The sequence below is a fragment of the Sinohyriopsis cumingii genome, chromosome 3 (assembly GCF_028554795.1).
Source record: "Sinohyriopsis cumingii isolate HCF-2022 chromosome 3, ASM2855479v2, whole genome shotgun sequence".
NCBI classification, from domain to species: Eukaryota; Metazoa; Mollusca; class Bivalvia; order Unionida; family Unionidae; genus Sinohyriopsis; species Sinohyriopsis cumingii.
Window position 1 is genome coordinate 60677918 of NC_142963.1, and position 27434 is coordinate 60705351.

At 37.4% G+C, this 27434-nt stretch overlaps 1 protein-coding gene across 1 annotated transcript in view; it reads right to left on the bottom strand.

Annotated features, from left to right (window-relative positions):
- Positions 1–27434, bottom strand: part of LOC149802948 (RUN and FYVE domain-containing protein 2-like) — a 132657-nt gene that overhangs the window by 59052 nt on the left and 46171 nt on the right. The window contains exons 7-10 of the mRNA XM_089952462.1: positions 22311–22385; positions 18433–18604; positions 15199–15315; positions 3226–3393 (exon numbers count right to left, since the gene is read on the bottom strand). Coding sequence (XP_089808588.1) covers positions 3226–3393; positions 15199–15315; positions 18433–18604; positions 22311–22385 — 532 coding nt within the window. The remainder of the gene's footprint in view (positions 1–3225; positions 3394–15198; positions 15316–18432; positions 18605–22310; positions 22386–27434) is intronic.

Below are 27434 nucleotides of genomic sequence, written 5' to 3' on the forward strand. Positions count from 1 at the left end.
CTGCCAGTCATGGTGCAGGGCATGACTAGTTCTTCCTATTGTCCAAAGCTGTTGATAGGTGTCCTTTGAACTCTTTACTCATATTACTAACAATGTGGTTTAATTAATCCTACTTTATTATCATGAAGTCACTTTATTTCGTATTAAATTGATGCACCAGTACTAAAGATTGGTGCCCATGGGAAGACAGAAATATTTAGTTTCCTACTTTCTATGGTCAATGTTAGCAAACAGTCAATGGAAAATATTGAAGCACATGTATTCTCATTTACCAAAATCTAGGAATGTTTCATTGTACTTGCACTGTGAAGTTTCATAAAGGGAAATTTGTTTAGCTACATTTATATATGTGGATAATAAATTTGTATGGGATTTCTTTTGCAACCTCAATCTGAGACCATTAAATCTCTAAAATGTATCCACCACTAAAATAAAGTAGTTTATAACAATGCAGTGGTTTTATAACATTTCTTCCTAAGCTTAGAAGGTTAGGGCCAATATTATCTAGACCATTTCAGCAAAAACCTCAAGCTCAACCTCAAAACCCTAAAATCACATGTAATAATTTGATTATATCTACTGAATCAAAATTTAGTAATTGTGAGGAATAAAGTAAAGAAGACGGTGTAAGTTCTTTGCTTCTAATCAACATCACAGAATGTTAAAGCTTTAATACTCTGTGCCTGAGTTTGAGGTCTGTGCTAAAAAGATCTTTTCAGAATATGGGATCCAGATCACTGCTCCCTTTCAAAGTGTTTTGCTATAATGTTCTGTCAAAGTTATGTGTCCAGAGTAATTCCCCTTATCAAAGCTATGGGTCCAGATTAATACCCCCTGTCAAAGTTGTGGGTCCAGAGTAATGCCCCCTTGTCACAGTTTTGGGTACAGAGTAATGCCCTCCATCAAGGTTTTGGGTCCAGAGTAATGCCCCCTGTCAAAGTTTTCAGTCCAGATTAATGCGCCCTGTCAAAGCTTTCAAAAATTTCTGGGGTGATCACTGAATTAGATTTATTTGATGATCATCTATGTTTGATACCATACATGTAAAGGATCCTAAATCAACTGTCTTTTGAACTTAAAACAAGGATTATGCCTTGACCTTTGACATTAGTGCCAACAAAGACCCATAAAAGGAGAACAATTTGACAACATTGTTCTCTCATTTTTATAGGCTACTATCATTTTCTCCAATCAAGTAAAACACCACAAAAGAACAAATACATTTTTAAATAAAATTAGTGCAAACATTTTCACTTAATATCAAACGGAACAAGATCACTATTTGCATAAAACATAAAGCAGACATTAACTGACACATACATGATGTCATAAATAGGGGTCCCACTTTCTAAAAAAAAATTCATTGACTTTTAGTTTTTTTTCTTGGATTAAATTGATTCTTTGAAGTTTCATTTATGACCTTTACTTAACAGAATAAATAATAGTTTAACTTAAAAATGTGCATTTTTTAAATCAAAAGCTTTATGTATCTTGAAACTCTCCCGTACCAACTGAATTAGACATATGATCGTATACTCAACCACAGGATGTATTACAAGAACAAATATAGCACTTGAAATTCCTATAAATCTCCATTAACACATTTAAAAAATGTACAGAGTGAAAAGTACTTTACTCTACTTTCCTTCATAAGATGGCACAAAGACAGTTTCTTAGAAATGGGCTGTTTTAAGTCTGGACAAAATGACCTTAAACATTATATGAAGAACTAAATATGAATGCTAATCTGCTAACCCAAGGTCAATGATTTGCAGACAGATCACTAAGCCCAGCCATCAATAAGCAGTGAAAATTTCTGCTGGCCATTATCATAGCAGTTAATAAGTGGTCTTATGTCAGATGTATAAAATAAAACAGAAGATGCCATTTCCTTTCATGGTTAATTGACATGTTTATTGTATTATTTGAATCCCTATCAACATCCTGTAATTGATGAGACAAAAAGATCCACTAGGAGAAATGGACAGGTTTTGTTTCAGCAGTCAGGGAAATTAGGATGATTCTCATTAAAAGACTCCATACACACGGAACTAGCCTGGTGTTCGGAGCCCAAACTATGACTTAAATATGAAAGATAAAAGAAATATAGGGTATCAGTTTAGCATTGGCCAATAAGAAACGGTCACAATGGACAAACTGACACGCAATAAAAAATTATACTAAATAGAGTGTTTAATTATTTATATCATAACTGATGAGCATTCAATGTGCAATGACAACTGGAAAGTATGTAGATATAATTGTAGCAGCATTTGACAGTACCTCAGCACAATAATGGCTATATGGTGCCAACTAAAGGTAAAGTAAAAAAAATGATGTAGAATTTTGTGCAAGGTGCCCCAATCAAAATGTCAGAAATTAGAGTCAATGAATATTGTTTGTAAAATACAGTTGCTATTGTTATGAGCTCATGATGAAGAATAATAAATGTTGAATTAGAACATGAACTGACTTTAATTTAATTTTTGCTGGATCAGTGAAATTTAGGCAGGACAAAAACAAACTTGATTATGGCAATCCTGTGGGTCAGTAGAAAAAAATCCTAATTTGAAGCCCTGCATACCTTTGTATAAAAAGAAATGAATTATTTTTTCTACATATGCTTATGTCTACCTGTAATCCAATTACTGACTGTATATTTAATGCTGTCATTGTCAAGAATGCCCAGATCAATTGATTCTGAAACTGAAATCTGCCCCAGCAGTCGGAGAGTCAAGATCTGAATCCACACAGACAAAGGTGAGATGGCAATAGTCAGTAATGGCAGACCGGGACACCAATTTTTACTAAAGAACAGTATGCATGATCCTATTCCTGTCACCAACTATAAAAGGAAATAATAGAAATTTCCACTGGCAACAGGTATAGGACATAAAAGGGACTGCAAAAGGAGTTCATTCGGGTAAAGTTTTATTTATTTTCAAAGACAATACAAAGCCAGGATTAACATAAAACTCAAAAACGTTTTCCAATTCTGTGCAGGTTCTGTAAGGTCTTTTTATTTTCAGTTTATTCATTTAAGGTCCAGACAAATGATGCAGTTTGAGGCTGAATAATACTAACACTAAAACTGAAATGTAAATACCTAAGACCTTCTATGCCTCCAATACTCAAATGATAATAACAAATGAAGTTATTCACAGTATTCTGAACACTGTTACTGGCCGAAATAATTTTAAAATCTTTGGAAAGTCATGAAGGTACCTGTAATTTGCTGTACATTTGTAGGTTGATGGTTTTGATATCCTCAAGCTGTTGACGCAGAGTGATAATACTGTCCTGTTTTTCATGGATGTCTTTCTCCAGCAGCCGCAATGCCATCTCCATCTCCTGTTTCATCCCAATCTGAAGCTCCAGTTCACGCTCCACATCCTGCCATATAGAAAGCAGTGGTATTTTGTGAAAAGTCAACTGAAAAAATGTCTAGTGCTAGAAACTGATCATTAAAGTCATCTTATCACAGAAGCATTCAAAATGTCTTACCTAGCCCCAAACAATGTCTTAAATATAGGTATCAATTATTTCAACTACTTTAATTGAGATATAGCATAACTGATCTAAACAGAATCAAAATTAAAGTTAAAATAGATTTCTGTATCAGCATTTTCCTTACATAATATTAAACAAAAGTTTGACTACCTTTCCAGAACAAAAAGTTATGTCCCTTGCAAAACAAAGGTTAGTGTTTTCATTTTGGTTTGGTTTGATTTATGTTTTCTGTCATTTATCTCATAAAATAATTGAATGGAAACTTATTAAACACTTTTGATTCCATGGTCACCTTTATTATGTGATAACATAATCTTACTTTTCTGTTTTGCAAGCAAAAAATGAAAACGCAACCCAAACGTCCATACAAAGATATCAACCCCAACCAATGTGAAAATAGCAATGTGACCATCAAAATATCAGAATCTGAAGACAACAAGAGTCCCCTAATGGGACTAATGGTCTACTACTCATAGCTGAAAAAAAATTCCTGGAACACATGAAAAGTGTTTCATCTGTTTAAATGCCAAGTACTGAAACCACCTCCAATGTTCTTGAGAACTCCAAAATAATAAATCTGGTAACAAAACTAGTTTTTGTTATGTTGAGTTGACGTATTATATCCATTAACCTGATATTATGCATGGAAGATCTTAAAACTTCATGTTAATGCCATGCCTTTTTAAAATTGGATGGTATTTCCTAACCAAATAATGGTATTTCCCAGCAAACTGAATTTTTGCTTCATGAGGAAGGCACAGTTTAGATAAAGGACTACAATGTAAATCGATGTGCAAACATTTCTTATCTCATTTGTTTGTACTTGTTGACCAAAAAGCAAATTTTTAGTAAATTGTGTTTCTCCGAGAATACTTACCCGATCACATTAACGTTAGGGATATAAGCCTACTACCTCTCGAATCCAGCCCTACTAAAAGACGAAAATTCGTCTTTTCGGTCTATCTTATATAGATCAAAGGGCAATAACTCTTGCCCCTTACCTCCCAGCACCACCACCAGGTGTCACTAGTTTTTTAAGCTGAGCAATATATATTATGCGAGGATGCTCGTATAGCGGGGAGGTTGGAGAGGGTTTTTAAGTAATGTGATTGGGTAAGTATTCTCGGAGAAACACAATTTACTAAAAATTTACTTTCTCCTTCAAATATGTTCCCCGATCACATTAACGTTAGGAGAATAAGTAATAGGAGGAGGGAATGCTGAGCATCCTACCTCCACTCCGGGTACCTTCTAGGGAATGATGGCTGGATTCCCCATTTGAACGATAACCCGTTCTCCTAATTTCATCAGCAACACAGCCTAGGGTCCCGTTATATGTGACCCCTATATACGGTTAAGAAGATAGTTATTGAAATCTTCTTACCTATGAAATTTCACTGGCGAATCCAGCGAAGCTGATAGGCTGTGCTGATTGTTTTAAATGGGTCTGGTGGTCATCTGGGCTGCCGACACCGGACCTACCAGATTCAAGGTTTGCCTCTGTGAAGCCAAATCTCTGAGATAAAAACTGGAGAAGGTTGACTCTGCATGCCAGCCAACAGCTTCTATTATATCTCGGATCGAAACATTGCATTCGAATGCCAGGCTAGCCTAGATTGCTCTAATCTCATGAGCTGTAATCTTCATGAGGCGACTCTGATCTTGTGAGGCCTCAGAGTACGCTGAGCGTATAACCCACTTCAGCCATGAAGCAAGGGCTTGAGGGGTGATATCCCATTTACCAGCTTTGACCAGAAGAAAGAGGCGCTTACATGTGTCCCAACACACCTCTGTGCGTTTTAAATAGTACTTGAGTGCACGAACAGGATCTTGCATGGCTGTTGCTCTTGACTTATCTATGGAAGAGAGCGCGTGAATGACGATTCTTTGCCAATGGATGGTAACCTATTTTTGGCTACAAAGCCTGGATGCGTCAGGAGGACCACCGAACCATCTGATCTGAACTGAAGAAAGTTCGGGTCACTGGAAAGGGCATGTAACTCGCTCACCCTGCATGCTGAAGCTAAGGCTATCAAGAAACATGTTTTGTATGATAGTAGCTTTAATGAAGTGTGGGCTAAAGGTTCAAATTTGTCTGAATTGAGCCATGTTAAAACCCAGGACAGATTCCATTTTGGAAACAGGGTGAGGGATTTTGGTCGATTGAAATCAAAATTGGCTAAAAGATCTAATAGATCTTTGTTATGCCCAATATCACATCTACCATGATGGCGGAATGTGTCTGATATCATGGAGCGGTAGCCTTTGATAGTAATTGGGGCCAACTGTTTCTCCTCGAAAAGCCAGAGAAAAAAGTTGGCCAGTTGAGGGATTGAGACACTCAAAGGGACGATTTATTGATATGGCACCAGTCCCTGAAAACACACCACTTTCCCTCGTAAGCCTTCAGAGTGGAGGGCCTTCTTGCTCTTGAGATTCTCTCCACAATCGAAGGTTTAAATTGTTTGTCTTGCAAGGCTGCCCAGACAAGAGCCTTAAGCGTGAAGAAGAAGACGGTCCAGGGAGGGGTGGAACACCTGTGACCACGGTTGTTTGAGAAGATTTGGGCTGGTTGGAATCTTCCTGGGTAAATCTATCGCTAGATCGAGTAGATTGGTGACCCAGGACTTGTTCCATCTGAGAGGGGCAATCAGAATCATCCGACAGTTCTGACCCCTTAACCTCTGGATTATTTTTGGTACCAAAGCCGTGGGAGGGTAGGCGAATGCCCACAACCCCTCCCAGCTGATTGACAGAGCATCCACAGCCCAAGCCTCTGGGTCTGGAACCGGAGAGACAAAGGTGGGCAACTTGCGATTCCACCTTGTCGCAAAAAGATCGATCATCGGACGCCCCCAAAGTGTGCAAATCCGAAGAAAGACTGATTGATGGAGTGACCATTCCGTGTGAATGACTTGACCTTTCCTTGATAGAGTGTCGGCCAAGACATTGAGTCTGCTGGGAATGTGTCTGATTTGTACGTTGATGTGGAGGTTGTCGCACCAACGTAGAAACTGCCAGCTCAGAATGCACAGGTCTGGTGATTTGGTGCCCCCTTGTTTGAGGAGGTAAGTCACCACCACAGAATTGTCTGACATAATGAGGACAGTTTTTCCTGAGAGTTGATCCTTCCAGAAATGAAAGGCATTGATGACAGCCCTCATTTCTAAAAGGTTGATGTGGAGAGGCCTCTCCCCTGGCTCCTACGTGCCACTGACTGTAGCTCAGTCCGGCAACAGATGGGCACCCCAACCGTAGGTACTGGCGTCAGTACATACCGTTATCTCCACTTGGGGCATCTCCAGAGGAATCCCTGTGGACAGCCAACCGGGGTTGTGCCACTGACGCAGGAACGATCGTATCTCGGGCGTGATCATTATTGTTTGATTGAGGAGACTTGAAAAGGGGCGCCATTGTGCCAGTAACGTCATTTGTAAGGGACGCATAAAAAGACGGCCAAGCGGGATCAAGTCCGCCGCCGCATTGAATAATCCAAGGAGTTGCAAAAATTCTGTCACTGAAATCCACGTCCTGTTGGAAACGGACTCGACAAGTTCGACGATCCAGATTATGCGATCGCGAGGAAGCTGTACCAGATTCAGATCGGTGAGAAACTCCATACCCAGATGGACAAAACGCTGGGATGGACGGAGATCGGACTTTTCCCAGTTCACAAGAAAGCCTAGATGATCTAAAAGTGCTAAAAGATCGTTTCTGCCTTTGAGCAGAATAGAACTTACCATATGTTTCCGGAGGATGTCGTCCAAGTACACTGCCATCCCTGGAGATGAAGTCGAGCGGAACAGGTTGACGATGCAATTCATAACCTTGGTAAAAGCCCAAGGGCTGATGTTGAGGCCAAAGGGTAGGACCTGGAACTGACAAACCGTGTTGCGGTAAGCTAATCGGAGAAATTTCCGTGATGCGGGGTGGATAGGGACGTGAAAATATGCGTCGGTCATATCTAGACTGATGGCATACTCGTCCCGCCGGATGGAAAGACGGATTGATCTTGCCGTTTCCATCTTGAATTTCGGTGGTAAAATGTATTGGTTGAGGCGACTCAGGTCGATGGATAAGAAACAGCCTGGAATAAAACCCCAGCGATTGCATTTTTTTTTTTTTTTTTCACAATCTCCACCGCCCGTTTTTCTATGAGCGACCGTATCTCCTGATGTAGAAAGGTATCCTTCTCCCGATCGTACGGTACGTCCGTGAAGAGGGGAGAGGAGGGGAGGTGAGGGGGTTGGATAAATGAAATCCGAAGTCCCTCCGAAATGACCTAGATCACCCAATCGTTCTGAGGAAAAAAGGTGGTCCAGTGATCCTGAAATTGCAGGAGGCGGCTGCCCACAGGTAGGCTGTCCGCGGGTAGTGGAGAGGGTATGTCAATTTTTAGAGTTAGGAGGCTTGAAGACGGAGAAACTTTGTTTCTTACCGCCTCTGTATGGCTGCCTCATAGCTTGATTAGACTGTTGTCTCCTGGCATTGGGTTGGGATCTATACTGCACATTTGATTGTAAGGATCCCTTGTCCCTGGTCCGCCAATCATCCCTCCGCTGTGGCAGGGCTGATTTTTTCTAAACACCTGTGAGGGTTGGGCGGCGAGTTGGAGGGGCAGTTCCTGAGCTGCCTGCTTCCGAACTTCTTAAATTTTTCCTCCAAAGAGTAAAGGCGACCCAAATGGAGTCATCCGTGAAGCCAGAGTATGATGGGGCTTGAGCGACGTGGACCGCAGACATGTGTCACATCGTATCAGGTCTAACTTGGCAGAAGCAGTCAATGCATTAGCCATGGAATGGTGAGCTGTCCTGTTAATAACTCTAGCAATCCGGGCCGTCGCTTCCCAAGCGGTCATTGTTGGATTTTTCTGTGAGTCAGAAAAAATGGCTAATGAAGCCAAGTCTAACATTGAAGATGTAGTGACTACATTCCGGACTAGCTTTGACATGGCATGGAACACATTTTTGTCCACTTTGTAAAACAGTGGAGCGGACATGTGAACCGCTGCCATATTTTTGTCCAGGGCCGGAAGATCCATACTGAAGGCATCTGAATGAGTTTTGTACCAGCGACACGAGAATGTCGCTGGTACTTGGCTTTCTGAAAAGAACGCCTTAGCATTCCCCGGATCACCTATTCATCCTGATAGAAGATCACTGATCTCCTTAAGTTTTGCCAACTGGGGAAGGAGCCGGAAGGACAGTGTCTCTTCCTCCCCATCAAGATCTACAGACGTCTTAACTTTGTAGTCTTGAGTGGCGGTAGGAGGTGGAGGGCATTCTGAAGTTGCCAACACCCTATAAATTTCTTCCACTGCCGCCTTGAAGCCAAACTCAGTCCGTTCCATGGTTGGATCTGCATATGGCTGATTTGCAGGAGTTTCGTCACCCTCACTGTGTGCCGAGTCGTGTTCTGTAACAGCTTGCATTTCTGGATAGAGCATACCAGGTGGCATAGATGACGCGATTCCATCATCCTTAACACTGTCACTAACTCTCCCTTGTGGATAAGCTGTGAACATAAGGACGGACGGCCCTGCCGGCTGCTTTGTCCGGCTTGTGGTCGGTCTGAATGTTGGCGACGGTCCTGCTATCACCGGTACCGGCTGCTCCAATGGCCTGGCTGGACGGACAGATTTCTCACTAAAATCTCCGCCATAGTATTGGTATGTTGCTGGCGGTACAGCTTGACGGACAGATTTATCACTAAAATCCCCATAAGTCATGTTTGGTCGGACCGTTTTAGCAATAGGGTCCCCATGCTGGGACAGCCGGACGGCCGGTGACGTAGAGGTTGTATAAAGAAATGGATCCGATGGATCCAGTAAAAACCCCATGCGTCCTGACTTGCAGGCCCAAAGGCCATGCTCAGACATGTGGGGGGACTTACGCCTACTGGGCAGCCTAAAATTGGGGGAACATTCCCCCAAAGAGTCAGAAAAAGCTGTGGAAGCGAGCGAGGGAAATAAGGGTAATATCTGGCCTGATGTCAATAGCTGGGTCGTCGTTTCCTGGACCAAACGACGCATCTGTTCAAAGTTGGACTGTTGTACCCTGTCAACATTATTTTCCTCCATTGCCGCTGATGTTACTGTGGTTGACAGTTGCAAATGACGAACTTTAGGTGGAGGGGGGGACCCCAACGTCCCCCACAAGGCTCGCAATGGAGGCTGTCTTCGGATGTATGCCGAGGACATCAATGCTATCTTTCTTCGACTTATTCCGTCTATCCCTCCCTTTTGCTGCCTTCTGGACTACATCAGCCCACGTTTGCTCTGTCCAAGTATTACACACGCTGCATGGTATAGATGATGTACACTTGGTACATACAATACAAGAGTCATGGCTGTCTTCTTTTGCTTTGAACTTTTTGCATTTGGTTGACATTTCTACTGAAACGACACAAGAAAAGAAAACAAAGCACAAATTATCAATTCAGCATGTTATTAATTCGCTAATACCACAACCGTTACTAACGGAGTAAGCGAAATTAGTGTTGCGTTAACTCTTAATTGACAACATGAGTTCCGCGATAGCGTGTGTAACATGGTCTTCAGTAAACGAAATCCATAAGGGTGACAAAGTCACTCAATTTTGAAAAAAATTGTTAAAATAATGTATATAACCTGTAGAAGAATGATTGTCCAACACAATAAATCCAAATTTAACTTCGGACGGTCCAATTCAACGCTAAGATGGCTTGGATTGTTTGGAGGTATAATGTACGTGTTTTAACAGTACAAGCGAAGCTTAAAAACTAGTGACACCTGGCGGTGGCAAGGGGAGGTAAGGGGCAAGAGTTATTGCCCTTTGGTCTATATGAGATAGACGGAAAATAACAAATTTTCATCTTTTAGTAGGGCTGGATTCAAGAGGTAGCAGGCTTATATCCCTAACGTTAATGTGATCGGGGAACGTATTTGAAGGAGAAAGATCTTAATATGTCAAATTTAAACGAGAGAAAGTTTTATTCATTAGGGTAGAGGGTTGAAGCAAGTTGTTTGCTGGATGGTGGGATGGAGTAGTGTATGATAGGAATAGTTCAATATCTTCATCTATCTGCCTTTAAAGTCATTTGTGAAGAAAAAGTTTGTCTTTGAGAAGAGATACTAGTTACTAGTGTTGTTCCGATTATCGATTATAATCAATCATCAGTTGGTTGAGCAAACCAATAAGATAATCGATTGTGAACTCCATAATTGATTGTGTGTAAAGGGAGACTACTTTTTAGTTGTCTGCAAAGCACAAAGGTTAGTAAAACTCCCAGCAACTAAAGCTGACCTGAACGTTATTAATTCCCTTCACAACTACAAAGATAAAACCATAGGATATTTCATAGGTGCAAAATTTCATAATTAGGAATATTTAGTCATTATTACATGATAAAGTTGTTAAATTGTTGAGTTAATTAATTTAAACACATTTTGATGATTTGTTTTAGTTTAAATGCAACATCATTTGTAGTATTTGTAAACAATGATAAACAAGAAAACCATGTCCTTCTACACTTAAAATTATAGACACATTACATATGACTGAAAGGATTTTGGGGGATTGTAGCAGTATTTCAGTTACATATGCATACATGCCAACCCCTGACGAGGAAAAAGTGTAATCCAAGTGGACAAAAAGAGGAATCCAAGCAGAAAAAGAGTAATCCACATATAATATGATAAAATTCAATGAACAATGATTTATTTGCCCTTCTTGTCTTTTAACATCCTTTGCTGCTTAAAGTTTTCATATGTAGCAATTTTAGCTTTAGAAAGCAACATACTATCATATTGCATTTTAAAACACTTTCTACCAGCTGAGACCATGAATGTTTTGCACACCAGTAGAGCACAAAGTACTGGGTTACAGAGCCTGGATCTGAATTCAGTTTTATTTTTGTTAACAATACTGAACAATCTCTCACAGTCAGCATTAGAATGGTAAAGAACCAATATTCCTTTCATAACCTGACAAGGAAGAGGAAATCTATATTTTCCAGTGAATGGGTATTTCAGCTGGGAAATAAGGTGCTACTGCATATCAACTCTATCTGCATTAAGTATATTGTCAGGTAGGATGCCAACTTGATACTTCAGGAATTTTCCTTCCAGATGATCCAAGGTAGACAAGGGTGGCAACAGAAAGGGATATCTCTTGACAAAGAATCTAACACTTTTGAAGCTTTTTGACTGTCTCTCATTTACATCAGCAACTGAAGCATTTAAAAGCACTTCATCTCCATATGGGAATTTCTGGAGCATGTAATCACAGGCTGTAGCATAGTCTCTAACATTATCACAGAACACCTTCAAAGCAAGAGTAGAATTGTGTTCTATGAATTCTCTTGCTTCTGCACCAATAACAGGATCTTCATTATCTTTCTATTAAGAACTCAGTAAATAACACCTCTGCATTTATAACATTCATGTCCATACTTGAGTTTTGTTGTAAATAAGAAGTTACCTTAGGGCTGGAGTTCGTAAGACGAGCTAATTCTATGTGTTTATTTGTTTTCAAGTGTTTCTCCACATCAAATTTACCACCATGCCCAATATTAAAAACTTGTTTCCGCACAGACTGCAATGAGCACGGCGTTGCCCTAGAATGGAATGCTGTATAATGACATTCATGAATTCATCTTTGAAGGATTTGGTTTCTGATCCATCTGTGAAATTCTTGGAAAAAATATATATGTTCTAACACACACATTGACTAGAATCCATCGGAAGACTTTTAGCACCAAACAGTAAAATTCTTTCCACACGGCTTGCAATAGGCGTTACATGATCCTGCCCTCATGTCTTCGTCTTTGGAGGATTCGGTTATTTTTGGTTTCGTTTATTTTTTGCCTTTTCTAATCCATCTGTGAAATTATTTGAAAGAAGATACTTTTGCTCTCATACACGCATCGACTAAAATACATTATACTTTTTAGTACCAAATAACTATAGACTGGTTTTGTACTAAATATGAATTAGAACAAAGAATCTGCGAGTAAAGATTACAAATTAGAAAACCAGTCTGTTCTCTCCTCACTGTTATGAAATACCTGATATGGCTTGCTTAGACCACCATAAATTCCAGCATTTGATGTGTTTTGCGTGCCCTAGTATCTTGTAACTATACTTTTTCTTTGAATCGCATGACGCCTTCATTGCTTGCATGGCATGTGCATAATACATGTTAACAAACGCGACTATATATGTTACTTAGGGATCTTGACTGACACAGCCATTAGAGGGAAGCTCTTTATGTGTTTAGCTGTCGGGGCAGGATCACCATTATGTCTTACTTAGTTTGAACCAACGAGTTGGGTGAGTTATATTCTTTTTAATCAACTCTTTTTAATTAATGTTCAGTTTCGCAAAACATGTTCAATGTTGTATTATATGTTTGCGTTGTTTTATTGTACTTGTAGTTTAATTCATCAAGAGTGTATGGCTTATGTAATTTGGTAGCGAGAGATGGTACAATTCAGATTATTAACAGGGATATGAACACATAGGTTATCTTGTCGCTATTATAACTAATCCTGAAGATGTATTATGTATGAATAGAGTTTTAGTATTATCATATTTCTATTTTTTTGGTATGCCATTTGTATGTCACATTTGTACAAAAGGAATATTTCGGGTGTGTTAGTATTAATCCATTTGAAATGCTCAGATATTTTAATCTAGATACACAGAAAGCTGACTATTTGGAAAGTTGTTTCTTTTCATATACAGCTAACTAGGTGTGGATAACTAGGCGTGGATTACTAGTTGTGGATAACTAGGTACGAGGGTCTAGGTGTGGATAACTGTGTGTGGACTGACCAGGTGTAGCCAGAGGCCGCAGCAATAGTGATGAAAGACTGCCAGGAAAGTGCCAACGTATATGTGCATGAAAGGTCTGGATGGTTGAAGTGACCGAGTTGGGAAGCGTGTCAAAGGGCATATGAAATGTCAAGTAAACATTGGACATACATATAAGAATTTCATTATAGTGTTTGACTAAGAGAAATGTCATTACAGTGTTTGACTATAAGAATTTCATTATAGTGTTTGACTAAGAGAAACGTCATTATAGTGTTTGACTATAAGAATTTCATTATAGTGTTTGACTAAGAGAAATGTCATTATAGTGTTTGACTATAAGAATTTCATTATAGTGTTTGACTATAAGAAGGTCATAGTGTTTGACTAAGAGAATTTTATTATAGTCTTTGACTATAAGAATGCCATTAGTGTTTGACTATATAGGGAAAGGTCAGCATATTGGTTGACCATAGAGACAAAAGCATGGTAGTGTTTAATTATCTGAGACAACTTTATAATTATTGAACATTTCAAATAATTATATGTTCTCCATCATGGTTTTCCATTGGATCCATATTATGTACCTTTGTATTTATTTTGATGTCATGTTACTTCATCATTAGTGTGAGAGAATAATACATCTTTTTATTGTCACTCGCATACGTATTTGTTATTTCTTAAATACCAATTCAGTCTCAAAGGGTGTTAGCTCGATTACGTTACACTCACTAAGCCCATACAGTGGCTATAAATAGAATACGAGATTGAAAGTTTGAAAGTGGAACCAGCATGTTTCTTGGTAAAAGGATAGTAGCTATAAATTGAACATAATACTGTTAGGAAAGTGCACACAAGTCCACGGAAAAGCGTACTCTTATATTGTAGTTATGTAGAAGCCATCTTTTCTAAAATATGGTCTGTGGGATTAATGAGATGTTAAAAACGAGAAAACAAATAATTGATATTTTTGGAAGGTGGATATACCGAAAAAGTGTAATCCATATATATGTAAATGCGTAAGGCGTAATTTATAAAACATGATGTGCTTCACAAATCTGTGTTGATTCAACAGCACCAGTGTCAAGCTGTAAGGGAGACAAATATGCATGTGTAAGTCACAATGTACATTTAATACAACTTTGTTGATGAAAAGAACTGCATTAGACAGGTGTCTGCAATATAAAGGACATTTCAAGGAGTTACTTAGGGATCACCAAGTGTACATTATGAGCAGGTGTTCACTATATGGTGATGTTGGCTTTTTACTGCAGTTTTTAAAGAAAAACATGTTATGGTGTTCTTAAGGGTATAGAATGATGTATCAGACAGGAATGCACATATTTTGATATATAACTGACCTTGCTACCACTCCAACCATCTGTCCACAACAGCTAAGGGCTGACCAAACACATTACCTAAAATACTTGGACAACTGACCATGCTTTAGTTGCTTTATAAAGTAACTTTGAACATCAGTGCCCCCCCCCCCCATGATGCATTTCAGTAAAGCATGGTTCCTCATATAACATGGTACAATAAAGTGGTCCCCCTATGAAGTATCCCAGTATAACATGGTTTCACACAAAGAAATATAATACAGTGGTCAATCACTATAAAGTACCCAATCATAGCGTGGTTCCTCATATAACATGGTATAACACCCTCCAGAATGTCCTTGTGACCCTGATTTGGGTCACGACCTGGTGGGTGGGAAGCAAAGATCCAGATCTTGGTGTGTAAGTATCATGTCAATTCTTGAAGATGGTTGGGAGTAGCAGTAAGAAACAAGCTAACAGATTACCTGATGGATGATACACAACATAAGTTCTTCTGGTTTATTACCAGAGGAGGTAAAAGTGTGCTAAAAGCATGCAGCCTTCTAATTTACCCACCAATCTACAGTGTGTCTCCTCCTCTAGTTTTTTCTTGGATTCAATATACATATTATCAAGCCCTTGTCTGGAGGTCTGGTATGTAGCCCTCTCTGCATCTATGTCCTGCTTTACTATCTACAACCAGAACAAAAAGATAAAGAACAATAAATAATATTTGAATAAAATCAAGTACCAGTCAAATCCAATATAGTACCAGTCTAATCTCACTTTACAGACTTCCATGTATTTAACTATTTATTTAATATAACACCATGAAAATAACATTTTAATGACATACTTATATAAAATGTACATTTAATATCAAACAGTACAGACCCAGGTCTATCATTACATAATGCACCAGTGGATGAGTGTCTACAATGTCCACCTGAAATAAGCATAATGTAGACACAGATTGTCTACTGTGTTATGCACTAGCATATCAATATCTACACCATATACCTGAAATAAAAAAGCAGAACAAACGACCCAGACCTACCATCACATTATGTAGACTGGTGTCTGCACTGTCTGTTTGAAATCAGAAATAGAATATAAATAGCAGTGACTCAGATCTGCTGGTGCATAATGCTGCAGTCTATTTTGGTGCCAATCTGATGAAAAAGAAAGCCCTAAATTATACATAAGATCCTTGCAAAAATGAATTAAAAAAATTGATTTCTCATAGCCCAAAAAAAGGCCAATTAGGAATCAGGCCATGTATCCCAGTTCAATAGTAATAAAATTAATAATTTTATCCAATCTTTCAATCAATAAATGAACGAAAAGACGAGTTCTACTACTATATGAAACAGTTGCAGGTAAATGTAACCTAGTTTTGATGATGCCTTTGTACATAATAACTATTAAACAACATCTGTGGTGAAAAAAATATACAAAAAGTTCCAATATATTTATAAAGATTTAATAGTACTTCTTCAGTATTGTAATCATATAACATATTTTATCAATAATTTTGTTGTCTGACATGAAAATATGCAAAAACTAAAGTTTTAAGTGAATATTTTGCACAGTAATTATTTCACTTTTTGCTTATTTTCACCAGTAATGCCCTATTCCAACCAGCATGGCTAACTCAGTTGAATAGAAACATAGATAGTCACATTTTGGCAAAAATGGATCAAAGATAGTCTAATTTTGATATAAATAGATCCATGTCAAACACATTCTGACATAACAGATCAGTCACATTTTGACAAATAGAAAAGTCAGTTACACTCTGGCATAAATAGATCAAACTTCATCAAATTTTGCATTAAAAATTTCCAAATAAAAGTTGACTAATGTTTCCTCAGTATAAAGCTACATAAAAATTCCATTAATCTGAAATCTGAAATTGATCAAACGTTGCATACAGAAACAAATTTCATGATGCACAGACACACAAGTAAGTCATATGATGGCCATAAATTTTGATGGAAATATGTATATAATTTGTTTATACTAAGTTCATCCAAGTATAAATTTCCACACCAGATTTGAAAGTTAATGAGCAAACTACAAATTTTTCATGGATGTGACATAATGCAGTGGGACAGAAGGATTTGGATATCACTGTCCCCACCATATCTGGTGGATTCACAGAAAGGAGCCTTAACTCTATCCAAATAAAAAGAAACAGATAATTAAGCATATAATATATAACTGTAGGACAACTTGAATATCAAATGCATTAATATATGTTTAAACATTCCAATCTAAAATGGTGTTCTAACAGGCAAATTCCAATATGAAAACCTAAAAATGAACATGTATGATTCATAAGTCAATGAATTTCTATTGTTGACTGGGTGTGGAAGATACAAATAATAAAGATACAAATCATCATTAATTTCATGATTCTAGCATGAGAGGTAATAAGAAATGAATATAAAAAAAACCAGACTTTAAGTGACTGCTCCGGTGGCCTAGTGGTTAGAGTGTCCACCTCAGAAGCGGGAGGTCATGGGTTCAACTCCGGCAGAATCATACCAAAGACTTACAAAAATGGTACTAACAGCTGCCTCGCTAGGCGCTCAGCATTAAGAGGTTAGTGTTAGGACTGGTTGGCCTGGTGTCAGGATAATGTGACTGGGTGGGACATCATGCTACAAATCCTAATCACACACACACACACAGACAAACACAGTCTTTAAGTCAAGTCAATGAAATATAAAATATGGGAAATAACAACCTAATGATGAAATAAAGGAGTAATCTTAATCGAGATACATATCCTCATCGTGTTTCATGGTTCAAAACATTGTGTTCATAGCATGCAAAAAATGTGCATGTTCAAGAGCTAAATGCAAAAATTTACCTAAGCCAGTAAAATGTGAAATGTAGGTCACAATGACCTTTATTATATAGGTGTGGTACCAAAAGATATGTATACAGGCATATAACTTAATGATTCAAGTATGAAGAGCAAAATAAAAACATTTAAGCAAATTCAGCTAAGCATGAAACATGGGTCACAGTAACCTACTGTAAAGATGAGGGTGTTTCATGATTCCAGGAGTAAAAGTATTATAAAGGAGGTATAAAAAAACACCAATACTTTCATGAGCTAAATGCTAAACATAACCCTGCAGAATATGAAATGTTGTAAATGTATGGTACTGATATAGATGCATACAATCATCAAGTTTGATGATTCTGGAATAAACAGTGCTTGAAACTGAAACCAAGATAGTGATGCAAAAAAAAAAAGGCTAACAGTGACCTATTTTTGTGATGAGGGTTTAGTGTTCATCCAGATACATAAATCTTGCCAATTTCCATGATTCCAGGTATCACAGTGTGTATATATGGAAATATTAAGTATAAAAAAGCAACGGTACACAACTTGCTTTTGACGGTGAACTAAGTTTGATTGAAATACCTTGATCAGTTCGACACTGGAAATTAAATTGTTTATGTACAGACAAAACAGACATAGCAATAGCTATATCTCCTCTCTATTTCATACCAGGAAGATAAAAAGGTAATGAAAATAGACCTCCAACATGATTTATACACACTGTTACAGTGATCCAGTGCTTGGTGTCACATGCACCATCTTCTCACAATCCTATCAAACTGCAAGTTTGATTTGAAAAGTCATACTGAAACACTAGTTACAGCCTGGACAGGAAGGGCGTATAGGCAGATAAATGGATGGAGAGACATACAGAAAAATGAGACTCATGGAAAGACTTTATTAATCTACTTCTAGCCTTTTAATACTTTATGTATTCTAATAGAACATACTTCCAGCCGTTTCTGGTTTTCTTCTATAAATGTGTCTCTCTCTATACGGAGTGCAGATATTTCCTCCTGTAGAGCCACAATCTGGTTTTTGGCAATGGCAAGGTCTTCTTTCATTAGGGCATTTGTCGTCTGCATGGTCTCCATCTTCTGCTGAAGGTTTGTTACAGTTGCACTATAATAACAACATTAAAACCAATAACTGTCTGGACTTCAATTGCAAATAATCAAAACCAGAATGTGTTCATGGAATATGAATGTGACATCAACGCAACCTAAATGCGCAACTTGACCCAGATATATATCACTTTCAAAATAATGGTTGTGAATGAAAAATGTTGGTGTTCACTATCGTATGTGCCTTGCACAAGACATCAATAGAGGGACTCAAACCTAGGACTGAATTTTCCTCAATCCATAATTCCTATCTCTAGGCTCCTCTGGCCCTAATGTAAACTTTAGTGGTAATTCCATTATGCACAGAGCTTGTGATAAGATAGTAAGAGTTACCTCCCTTAAAATCTGGTCATATCCACATACACCACTCCCTCGATAACTCGCGCCCGGATAACTCGCGATCCCGCTTATAACGCGGTGTCCGTCTTGGCTCCCGATTTTTTCCAGACAAAATGTATTTAAAATATCTTTAAAATATGCTGAACATGAAAAAAATTACCATAAGAACTGATAAATTAAACCTTGATACATTGCTCGTTTTATCATCGAAAATGGTGATTAATGCCCGTAAAAATATAATCCATAGAGAAGAATTAATTTCAGAGATCTCGAAAACGCTTAATTATGCGTATTTGGACGCCAATTTTTGATCTTGGACGCAGAAAATCACTGAGGCTGGAGTCTTCCGTACGCATGTAATAGGTGCGCGGGAAATTTCAAAGATTTGCTGGTCCTGTTTCAGCCACCTGCTTTGTGGGAAAAGGTGTTGATCAGTTTACTGTGCTGATATTTACAATGACAGAATTCAGTGACTGAAAGACTCTTTGATGTACTGTTGCTATTTCATAAGAGTACATTAAAAAAAAAAAAGAACATGATGCAACAGCTAGGCGGCTAGTTCAAATGCTTTGACTTGGCGGCCGAGTGAGAAAATATACTGATATTTAGTGATTGAATTCAGAGGCAGAAAGACCCAGTTTTAAAATCCTAGCGAGACCTCTGTTTAAAGATATCATATATTATGTAAGTTTTTAGGATAAATAGTTGTCATTATACTGTAAATAAACAGTCTGGTGAAATAGCGATCAATGAAAACTTATGGTAAATGTTAACAGGTGGCAACAGAGAATGAAATAAACACCAATTAAACGACTTCCTGTGTGAAAGTCACATTCTAATCCTTTAATTCCGTTTCAGTGTAAACATTATAATTACAACATAGTCTGTTCATTGAAAACATGAAAAGAGTCAATCGACCGTCACATCGAAACCCGTGAGTACTTCTGTGAGAACCTAATTACATGTACATGCCGGCTTTGTTTTGATCAACAACTTGGGGAAGTGTTTGTTGCATTAAAAAAAAAAATCGATTACAAGAGACCTCGGGTGCTGGATTAAGGGTCTTGGAGCTGCCTTTGACGTAAAGCAAAACAGTAACAGAGACAACGACGACGATTAGTACAGACTCATGGTCCTGAGTTGGGCGTTTCTCTTGGTGGAGGAGTGGATTTGTGCTGACAATGATTGCCCTACAGCCGAATACATGTCAGATGAAACTATAATTATTTCTATAGCGAACAAATTTGCAGCAGAAGACGATTCTAACTGGAGTAACACAAGTGTTGAAAGTGATGCAGACACAGATGTTGCACCCCCGCCCCTCTGCACAGGAAGCAAATATTTTGATATTGCCATAAGGTGGCTGGATACACAAAATGTTGACCACGTAAAGCTCATGCAGTTGAGAAATCAGAGGGATTTTGCTCGGCGGCAGAGAAACCAAGGAGTAACACACACAAAAAAAATTAACTGATTTTTTCAAAAAGTGAATTGATATTTGTCAAGCGTGGCACAAACGGCAAGTATTAACTTGTTCTAATTTACGTTGTTTTAAATTTGTAGACCAATTAAATATGTCAGTACTGATTAACTCTTGTTTTTTTTTCTTTTGTTTTCCATTTTACTTCTATCACATTCAAATCTATCTATCTATCTATCGTTCGATCGACACTGTTTCTCGAAAAGAGTCGATCTTTTGTGTATAAAAAACTTCTAATTTGGCTCAAACAATAAAACTAGAATGCATACAATTCAACATAAAACTTAGTGACGTAGTACACAATGTGTGAAGTGGTACACATGTTCAGCGAACGGAAACCACGTGGAATAATGTTTTCGATTATCGCCTCAATATACTGTAATTTATCCTGAAATTTTTAATGTTCTATGAGAAAATAATAAAGTACACCGTTATGAAGAGATATTTATTAACAGTTAATCTCAGAACGATTATAAAGTGAGTATTCAACAGTATAATCTGTCTACCCCTCCCCCCTTATTTTTCCGTTATGTCGTCAATCACTTTATTGGTTTTGGGCTTATTTTATAGGTCCCTCGATAATTCGCCCCTCGCTTATAGTGCGGTCGATGTTTCTGGACCCCGATGTGCGCGAGTTATCGAGGGAGTGGTGTATACATTTATCTGCCAAAGCAATATATTGCCTTTTGTTGTCTTACTCAGTATGTAGTTATATACAAATCAAAGAAATATCTCATATTTGGTCAAGTGTAATATACACCCAAACTGCAGACTGCAGAGACCAAAACTGCTGTCACCACATGAGCCAGCTATCAGAATCTAGGCCATCCTTTTGACTTAAGACTTCACGTGAACAGCATTGTTACAGATCTGATGGTGTGTTATGAACAAGATATCTGGGTTGGTGACAGACTTTATTCTGGGTATGACATTCTTTAACTCTCTTGTCACATTAATCACAGATCCGATGGTGTGTTATGAACAAGATATCTGGGTTGGTGATGGACTTTATTCTAGGTATGACATTCTATGACTCGCAATTGTAGCAGCAAAGTGATTTGTTTAAATGTGCATCTTCTGAGGATGACTCTAATATTTTCCATGTTTCATGGCAATCCATCAAAATACTGTGAGATTAGCTGCATTAAGAAGATTTTGTTACACATCGCATCAAGCTACAAGACAAAAGGGCAATAACTCTAACCAGCACAAAATGTGATTTGTGAGTAGGCACATCATCAGGTCATACATTTAATATTTAATCAGTTTTATGGAATGCAATCAAAATCTGAAGTACTAATAGTGCTAACGAGATTGTATCATACATTATTAAAAAACAAAATGAGTTATAATGCAAACAAAACTTAAAGCATCAAAATGATTTGTCAAGTTTCATGGAAATCCATAAAAAATGTAATCTCTCAGGATAGTGGAGATCTAAATTTAATCAGATTGAAAAAAAAACTGTGACTAGTTGGGCCACTGAGATTTTGTCATATATATAAGATTTAAAGACAAAAAATATTTTTAAAAATTGCAGGAGCAAACTGATTTGTCAACATACCCATCTTTAGATCTTGACCATAATATTTAGTAAGTATCAATGGACTGAACTAATATTTCATCTAAGTTGGAAAAGCATCTCCTGGCATCAGGTTAGACTGAAAGAATGTTTTTCATGTATTTGGACAGGGTAGGAAAATCTAAAATGAGTGTGTAAAATTGCTGTCTTTGACAAGAATAAAAGCAGTATGTGAACTTGTGTACCTCAAGGGCAAGATAAATTTATATAGCCCAGTCTAAATCTGAAACAGCCATTAAGTCGGTAAAAGTTGGATTCAATGTAAAGCAATTCTTCAAATTACAGCTGAAGTACAGAACTTACTTTAGATGTCTATTCAGCTCTTCTAAATAATTCTTCTGATCAAGAATGGTAGCCATCTTGGATGTGCCATTAGAACTGAAAGATACAATGTATAATGATTTATGATTCCTATGCATTATAATAGTTGTTATCGTTATATATTAAAAATCATAATATTTTCATATAGAGTTCAACAAATCTTCCACACTGGTACCATGGGCTGCTAGAAAACATGGTATCTGATACAATGTGCTTAACTGAGGTGATGTACATGTATTATTACTAGTTGGTTCTACACTGTCTTTATTTCATTCCTTTTCTACAAATTATTCAACAATAGAGAATATCATACAAACTCACTTATAAATCCAACTGCAAACTGCACAGACTCAGATCTGCTATCACATAATGTATCTACAGATTTGTTTCTGTGCAGTTTGTTTGGGGTATTTAGTAGAACAAACAACATAGACCCTGCTCTGCCAGTACATTATGCAACAGCTGATCAGGGTCTAAGTTGTTTGCAGTTCGACTTGACTGGTAAGCAAGTATTGATGATAATTATCATTGATTCATAATAAAGACAAAGGGAAACCTTAAAGCTATAGTTTCCAGGCAAAAAAACAACTTTTCTTTAAGCCACTGAATTCAGAAATATAACTTGAGGCTAACATCTAGTTTTGGATATTATAACATCCTCTAGAATAACTAAATTTCAATAAACTAGGTAATTTTGGCATGTTTAAGGCATAACAATTTTGCGATTTGCTCAATGACAATATGGATAAGGAACAACTACTGTAATGGTGCAAACTGAATTCTCAAAATGTACTCATCTCCTTACATTTGGAAATGTATTTAGTTCAAGAAAATTCTATTATTTATGGTCTTTACTTGCCACTTGTGAAAGGGACAGAATTAAAACTTTAAAAAGCTTGTAATTTTCACAATCTTTCAGAAAGCAGTGATTGATTCTTACTGCATTCCAAAAATTTAACATATTCTTTCAAACTTTGGAGTTATGCAGTAATCACTATCATTCACTCAGAATAACTGGAGGTTGATGATAATCCCACTCTAAAAATTAAAGGTTGATAACCCCACTCTAAAAATTAAAGGTTGATAATCCCACTCTAAAAATTAAAGGTTGATAATCCCACTCCAACACTTCAGACAAGAGTACCATCAATTGCACATTATCTGCCTACCTCAGGTTTAATAGTTCTCAGTGAAGGAACCAAATGTACATGACTGACCCCGGAGATTATAGACCAATGGGTCTCAATAACCTGGACCTTTGGCCTTCAACATTTTGACTCCAACAATAATAAGCTTCTATCTTACTGCAAGTGCAAGTTATCCACGAAGTCTGGTCCAGATCTGTTATGCACAACTAAAGTTACTGTGCAGAAACCATTGTTCTGCCTTCAATGTGACCTTAACCATTGACCTTTGACCCTGAAATCAAAAGGTTTCTTTCTGACCTCAAGCACAAGCTATCCATAAAATCTTGTCTTGGTCTGTTCTTGTTGTTGTTGTTGGTCTAGGGTTTAACGCCATTTTTCAGCACAAGATAGGCTATACATGGAGGCCAGTATTAATGGTGGAGGAAAAGCCCTGGAAAAGCCAGGGAAGACCTACCGACCCACGAGAAGCTACTGGCAGGCTTTCCCACATACCCACGCTAGCCGAGCCTTGGACTCGAAATCATGCAGACAGAGGTGAGATGGCAGTGATCTGGAACGGTGAGCGCTTTAGACCACTCAGCCACTCGCGGCCCCTGTCTTGGTCTGTGATGTAGAACTAATGTTAGAGTGTGAAAAACGTTTTTCTTCTTTTAACCACAGCAACCTTGACCTTTGAACATCTTCCCACAAATCAATCGGCTTCTTTATCCCAAATGCAAGCTATCCAAAGTTTAGTGATGGTGAAATCTGTAGAATTAAAGTTATTGTGCAGAAAAGGAAATGTTACAAGACAAAAGGACAGGATTATAATGTAATACATTCCACCAAAATGGCAGACATACCATTTTTAAAAATTGTTTTGGTCCCTAGCCATATCATAGGAGAAATACTGTTTCTTAAAACATTTTTCTGTTGACAAGGAATTCACCTCTGTGGCCCCCTTCCTTGTAAGATATATAGCTGAATCAACTGAATAGTCCTATGTACTAAATTAAAAGTTTGAGTACTTTACCATTAGTCACTCAAATAATGAGCATGAATCATATGATGACTTAGTCAGTCAAGGTATTAAGTCATATCTTGCCTGCATTAGCGAAGAAACAAAACACCAAATCCATGTACAAAAAATTTGATCCTAATACAGTCTATACTTGCTAACATCAAGCACTCTCTTTTAACCCAAATCGGTGGAACATAAAATATGGGCCACAATGACCCACTACTGAAATGAGGGAGTAGTGCTCATTAAGATGCACCCGCTAACCATGTTTCTAGACAATACAGTGTATACTGGGCATAAAAAGAAACTTATAAGGTCACAAGCTATAAAATCTCGGCGACCTTCATTTTTGCGGAACAAAGAGAGATGTACATAATCATTTAGTTTGATGATTCAAGAATCATCATCTAAAAAAATCATCTAACTAAATTCAGTGAAGCATGAAGTAGGATGAGGATGTTGTACTCAAAATGCATCCATCACCAAATTTCATGATTCCAGGTAAAACAGTATTATACAGAAGTTAAAAAAAACAACATGTTATCATGAGATAAACACAAAAACCTATTAAAATGTAAGCTAGCATAATGTGAAATGTAGGCCACAATGACATTTTTTGATGTAAGGCTATGGCATTAACAGAGAGGATACAATCATCTGGTCTGATGATTCTTGCTTGAACAGAGTATGAGAAATAATCTTATGTTGCAAAATTTAACCACAGTTAATGAAGCATGAAATATGGGTCACAATGACATCCTTTTGTGATGGAAAGAACATGTATGGTCATGAGCTAACTGCAGAAACTTTAGCCCAGTAAAATGACCTTTAATTGTTTCAGTGTCATACTAATAGAGATGCATACAATCATCAGACTTGATGAATCTAGCATGAACAGAGCTTGAAGAATAAGCTTAAAACATAAAAAATTTCCCAGTCAGTGAACATGAAACAATGTTTCCTTTTTGTACCCTGATGCTGCTACATGGATGTCTCTACACATTGTTAAGTTAAATTTCAGATCGATTCTTTCAAGATACTTATTATTTATTGTCTTCCTCACTTTTAAAGCATATTTTACAGTATGAAGTACATCCAGAGTTTCACTATTCAGTCTCATCAACAATATCACCCATTAGATAGAAGGCATATTTTACAGTATGAAGTACATCCAGAGTTTCACTATTCAGTCTCATCAACAATATCACCCATTAGATAGAAGGCATATTTTACAGTAGGAAGTACATCCAGAGTTTCACTATTCAGTCTCATCAACAATATCACCCATTAGATAGAAGGCATATTTTACAGTATGAAGTACATCCAGAGTTTCACTATTCAGTCTCATCAACAATATCACCCATTAGATAGAAGGCATATTTTACAGTATGAAGTACATCCAGAGTTTCACTATTCAGTCTCATCAACAATATCACCCATTAGATAGAAGGCATATTTTACAGTATGAAGTGCATCCAGAGTTTCACTATTCAGTCTCATCAACAATATCACCCATTAGATAGAAGGCATATTTTACAGTATGAAGTACATCCAGAGTTTCACAATTCAGTCTCATCAACAATATCACCCATTAGATAGAAGGCATATTTTACAGTATGAAGTGCACCCAGAGTTTCACTATTCAGTCTCATCAACAATATCACCCATTAGACAGAAGGCATATTTTACAGTATGAAGTACATAAAGAGTTTCACTATTCAGTTTCATCAACAATATCACCCATTAGATAGAAGGCATATTTTACAGTATGAAGTACATCCAGAGTTTCACTATTCAGTCTCATCAACAATATCACCCATTAGATAGAAGGCATATTTTAAAGTATGAAGTACATCCAGAGTTTCACTATTCAGTCTCATCAACAATATCACCCATTAGATAGAAGGCATATTTTACAGTATGAAGTACATCCAGAGTTTCACTATTCAGTCTCATCAACAATATCACCCATCAGATAGAAGGCATATTTTACAGTATGAAGTACATCCAGAGTTTCACTATTCAGTCTCATCAACAATATCACCCATTAGATAGAAGGCATATTTTACAGTATGAAGTACATCCAGAGTTTCACTATTCAGTCTCATCAACAATATCACCCATTAGATAGAAGGCATATTTTACAGTATGAAGTACATCCAGAGTTTCACTATTCAGTCTCATCAACAATATCACCCATTAGATAGAAGGCATATTTTACAGTATGAAGTACATCCAGAGTTTCACTATTCAGTCTCATCAACAATATCACCCATTAGATAGAAGGCATATTTTACAGTAGGAAGTACATCCAGAGTTTCACTATTCAGTCTCATCAACAATATCACCCATTAGATAGAAGGCATATTTTACAGTATGAAGTACATCCAGAGTTTCACTATTCAGTCTCATCAACAATATCACCCATTAGATAGAAGGCATATTTTACAGTATGAAGTACATCCAGAGTTTCACTATTCAGTCTCATCAACAATAGCACCCATTAGATAGAAGGCATATTTTACAGTATGAAGTGCACCCAGAGTTTCACTATTCAGTCTCATCAACAATATCACCCATTAGATAGAAGGCATATTTTACAGTATGAAGTACATCCAGAGTTTCACTATTCAGTCTCATCAACAATATCACCCATTAGATAGAAGGCATATTTTACAGTATGAAGTACATCCAGAGTTTCACTATTCAGTCTCATCAACAATATCACCCATTAGATAGAAGGCATATTTTACAGTATGAAGTACACCCAGAGTTTCACTATTCAGTCTCATCAACAATATCACCCATTAGATAGAAGGCATATTTTACAGTATGAAGTACATCCAGAGTTTCACTATTCAGTCTCATCAACAATATCACCCATTAGATAGAAGGCATATTTTACAGTATGAAGTGCACCCAGAGTTTCACTATTCAGTCTCATCAACAATATCACCC